We start from the raw sequence: 5000 nt of genomic DNA, 5'->3' as shown, positions 1-5000 counted from the left end.
TATAATTGTGAATATTTCTTAACAATTTGTTTTCACGAAACTGTGAATTTCTTAACATTATTTTTATTATTATTATTATTATTATTATTATTATTATTATTATTATTATTACCAACCTAACCTCCTTTATCTAACAAACAACATCCTTAGGTCTACCTAGCACACAAGAACAAACCAAACCAACCTCCACGGTCTTCAAACAATCCCACCTTCTTTGAATCAACTTTGCATTTAGACAACCTCATCTCTCAACCGAACCGATAATTGTTTGCGTTAACTATATAAGTAAGTCCACGAACCCTTCAGTAAATCGAGTCTCGAGTAAGCCCCCCTCTCGAATACGTCTGTTGTCAACAACGAGACACCGGAAAACGAATGGTTAGTGAATTTGTTTGCTTTAGGAGAGAGAGAGGGAGACAAGGAGAGGGAGAAGGTTTGTTTGACTTCGTTTCTTTTTGAAGAGGTTTGCTTTCTATTTCCCCTGTGGGTTGGTGAGAGCGTCATTTGAAATCAAAGAATAGGTCCTGAATGACACTTCCACTTTCTGGAGTACAATTGACACCTGGCACTCGACACTTTAATTTGGTTTGTGTCAAGTAAACAAGTAAACATTCTTTTCCCTATATAAACAGTTATCTGCTGTGTAAGCTGCTTAATGAAGGGAATTATCTTTTTTTATATTTAAACAGCTTCGAAGTGAAACAAAGTGTGTTATCAAGAACAGGAATAATGGATGATCAAAATTATCCAAAAAGGAATGACAAATTCTCAAAATTATCAAAATAGGAAGAATAAATGATCACATTTATAAAATAAACGGAAATGAAAAAATGAGCAAAATTAGGAAACACAAATTATCGAAATGATAAAAAAAGAAGAATAAATGATCATAATTATAAAAAAAACAGGAATGATAAATTATCAAAATTATCAAAATAGGAAGAATAAAGTATCACAATTATCAAAATAGGAATGATAAGTAATCAAACTAAAAAAAAACAGGGAAATGGAAAAATGAGCATAAATAGAAAGCACGAATTATCGAAATAATCAAAGCCAGGAAGAATAAATTATCAAAATTATCCAAAAAGGAATGACACATTCCCAAATTATCAAAATAGGAAGAATAAACGATGAAAATTATAAAAAAAAAGGGAAATGCAAAAACGAGCAAAATTAGGAAACGTGAATTATCGAAATTATCAAATGCAGGAAGAATAAAATATCAAAATTATACAAAAGGAAGAATAAATTATCAAAATTATCAAATGCACACACACACACACACACATATATAGTATATCTATATTCACCAACACACAATACACCTATGCATTATTTAAAATCAAACAATACCGAGAACCTCTCTCTCTCTCTCTCTCTCTCGTTCAATTTTACGAGGAATGTTGTACACAGCGAGGCCTCCCTCTGCCCATCCCCCCCACCCCTGCTTGAGCAAACAGCTGAAAATAAGTTGCCCTTTTTCCTTGCTTAAAGATGAGTGTATCGGAGCAGAAATTCTCCTGGAGAAAAATATTTGCCTTCTCTGCCTGCAATAATCGTGCCTTTATAACAAGCAGGAGAACGTGTATACACACACACACATGTATATGCATATATGATATTATGTATATATATAATACTAATACCAATGATAATATATTTAAAGAAACATTATTACATCCAAAGCCCATTCTAGTAATACGAAAGAGGAGAAAAATGTGATTCTAATAACCGAAAATCTTTTGACTCGTGTATAGCAGCATCTCTCCATTTTCATATACTCACGGCTCGAGGTAATCATTTTCCTCCTCCTCCCCTCCTCCTCCTCCTCCTCCTCCTCCTCCTCCTCCTCCTCCTCCTCCTCCTCCTCCTCCTCCTCCTCCTCCTTCTCGGCTCTCTGTTTTGGGACACAAAAAGGTTATTTTTTTGTATTGGTTCTTTCTCTAGACAGATTGATCAATGTTGATAAAGTCTTTCAGTAGAAAGATTCATAAATATCAAACTATTTCTTTCTCTAGAAAGATTGATCAATGTTGATCAAGTCTTTCAGTTAGAAAGATTCATAAGTTATTAAACTGTTCTTTCTCTTGAAAGATTGATCAAGTTGGTAAAGTCTTTCAGCCAAAAGTTAAAATGCTAGTCTTTGGTAACATTACCACACGTATTTGGGGACATAATTTTTAAATGTAATTTTTTTAGTAAAGAATTTCGTTTGTGTACAGAATGGTCAAGATGTAAATGTTAGTTTTTTGGAGAAAATATATCAAGAAGTTGTGGACATAGTAATTCAAATGTTTAATATTATTTTTTTTAGCAAAAATAAATATTTCAAATGTTTAAATGTTAGTTCATATATATAATATATATATATATATATATATATATATATATATATATATATATATATATATATATATATAAAGGTATAAGCCACAAAGGAAAGATAAACAACGTAGTTTCTGCAAGATCTTTTGACTCAACGTCCTTTACTTAGCAGACAAAACGACTTACATGAGAAATTGAGGGTACAGGAAAGGTCGTATAAGTGACAGATAGGGATTATAAGGAGATTAGTACCTAGAATCCGACACACCTGGAGAATGAGTAACCTTTCCAAACAAGCATAAACATGGGTACAATTAAATCTTTTTGTTCTTAAATTGTACCCATATTTTATGCTTGTTGTTTGGAAAGGTTACTCATTCTCCAGGTGTGTCGGATTATAGGTACTAATCTCCTTATAATCCCTATCTGTCACTTATACGATCTTTCCTGTACCCTCAATTTCTCATGTAAGTCAGTTTCGTGCTAAGTAAGAAGTAAAGGACGTTGAGTCGAAAGACCTTGCAGAAACTACGTTGTTTATCTTTCCTTCGTGGCTTATACCTTTATTTATGGATTTATCACGTTCCAACTTTCGTGATTCAGTTATATATGTATATATATATATATATATATATATATATATTATATATATATATATACTATATATATTCACATAGGAATTGTCAATTTGAAAACATGACCAATAACAACAGTGCTTTTAGTTAATAGCACAAGCAACAACAGAGTCTTCGAAGGTTACTAAAACGCAAGCAGACACGCACGCAAGCAAGCAAGCGTCGTAAAACAACCCGCGCGCGCAAGCTCGTCACTAAATCGAGAAAGCTGTTCCCAGCTACTCTGAGTCAATTTCCCGTCTTCCAGGAACGCGAGAAAAACTGCGCAATGAACCAACATCCTGAGTGTTTGCCTTTCCCCCCTAAAAAAATATAAATTATTTTACATTTTTTTTGTTTTTTGCAGTTTTTTTTTTTGTTGGGGGAGGGGGCGGGGTGTTTAGGTGGGAAGGGAAGATGGAAAGGGGGTGGGGGAATTGATTAGAAATTAATAAGGGGTGGGGTTAATGGGAGGTCCATTGGACCTTTAAGATAAGAGGGACTTTCCATCAAATTCCTGATTGGGTTCTTCGTCAGTTTCGTGTCAGGAAATAGAGGTGACTTTTCTTTATTTGCCTACTCCTCTCTCTCTCTCTCTCTCTCTCTCTCTCTCACTCTCTCTCTCTCTCTCTCTCTCTCTCTCTCTCTCTCTCTTGATAGAAAGTGAGACAGATAAGCACGTAGATAGACAGAGATACAACTTTTTAATATATATATATATATATATATATATATATATATATATATATATATATAAAACTGATCTCGTCTTTCTGTATTTTACATTACCTTCTGTTACTTCTTTCGAACGAACACCGTTATATTCTATGAAACTTTATAAATAATAATAAAAATAATAAAATAATAAATAATAATAATTAATAATAATAATAAATAATAATATAATAATATATAATAATAATAATAATTCTAATTATGGATTTGAGAGTAATGGGCCCCTGTAAGCTTAATTTACTTATAAATAGGGTTCCTTTCTCTGAATAAAATAATAATAAATAATAATAATAATATAATAAAATAATATAATAATAATAATAATAATAATCATAATAATAGAATAATAATATATAATAATAATAATAAAAGCAATTGTTTAACCAGACTTAGGGTAATTTAAACATGAAAGTAAATATAATTAAGTTGAATTTTCAAATAGATTTAAATAAACAACTCATCTTCTAAACCAAATTGGCGTTTTAGATTAGTGTGAGAATTAATATTCAAATAGTGGGTTTGAGTCTCAATTTCTAAATACTTACATTAAAACCTCATAATAAAAAGTGTATTCCACACAGTAATAGATAAACATTATATGTTCTGATTTTTGATTTGATATGCTTTTAGAAATGTTTTCTTCTTGATAATGTTTTCATCATATTACTTATTTGATTTAAACATTTTCGAAATGTCTCTTACAATTATTGTAAAGTTTATTGTTGTATATCGTTTATAAAGTTTATTTTTTTTTTTCTAATATATTATTTTAAAGTTTTGTTTCTCTATTTAATTTTTCAGTATGTATTTTGAAGGGAATTGCAATAAGTGTTGTTGTAACTTTTCTTATAAATATTATTTATTTTTTATTAAAAATCTTCCTCTATAATGATAAAGTAATAATAAAATTATAAGTAATTTGAAAGCTCACAATGCAGAAAAAGTGATTTGTTTGCGGGAAATCATCATAACAAACACATGTAATAAATGATATTTTTTCTTTAACAGTTCAATCAATCAGAAATAATTTATTTTTGAAATCTCAAAATTGTACAGAAAGTTTATAATACGCGCACTTATAAACAGAAGTTTTAAATCTAAAAAAAAAAAATATCAAAATCTTAATTTTTTTTTTTTTTTTTTTTTTTTTTTTTAGAAAATCTGACCAAACAGAATTGTGAAAAAATCTTCTTTGTATAACAGCCTTTTGATTACTTGAATAATATTACTTGGAAAACTCTGTGGTGGGTTTGGTGTAGGGGGACGGCGGCGGGGGGAAGTGTTTATTCTGATTGAGTAAGTAGTTTTAGGGAAAAATATCTT

At 30.4% G+C, this 5000-nt stretch overlaps 1 protein-coding gene across 1 annotated transcript in view; it reads right to left on the bottom strand.

The window, feature by feature from the left end:
* Positions 1–5000, bottom strand: part of LOC135207758 (aspartate, glycine, lysine and serine-rich protein-like) — a 48901-nt gene that overhangs the window by 21109 nt on the left and 22792 nt on the right. The window contains exon 3 of the mRNA XM_064239584.1: positions 1789–1900. Coding sequence (XP_064095654.1) covers positions 1789–1900 — 112 coding nt within the window. The remainder of the gene's footprint in view (positions 1–1788; positions 1901–5000) is intronic.

This window comes from Macrobrachium nipponense, chromosome 34, assembly GCF_015104395.2.
Source record: "Macrobrachium nipponense isolate FS-2020 chromosome 34, ASM1510439v2, whole genome shotgun sequence".
Lineage (NCBI taxonomy): Eukaryota > Metazoa > Arthropoda > Malacostraca > Decapoda > Palaemonidae > Macrobrachium > Macrobrachium nipponense.
This window is presented reverse-complemented; position numbering and strand designations above follow the sequence as displayed.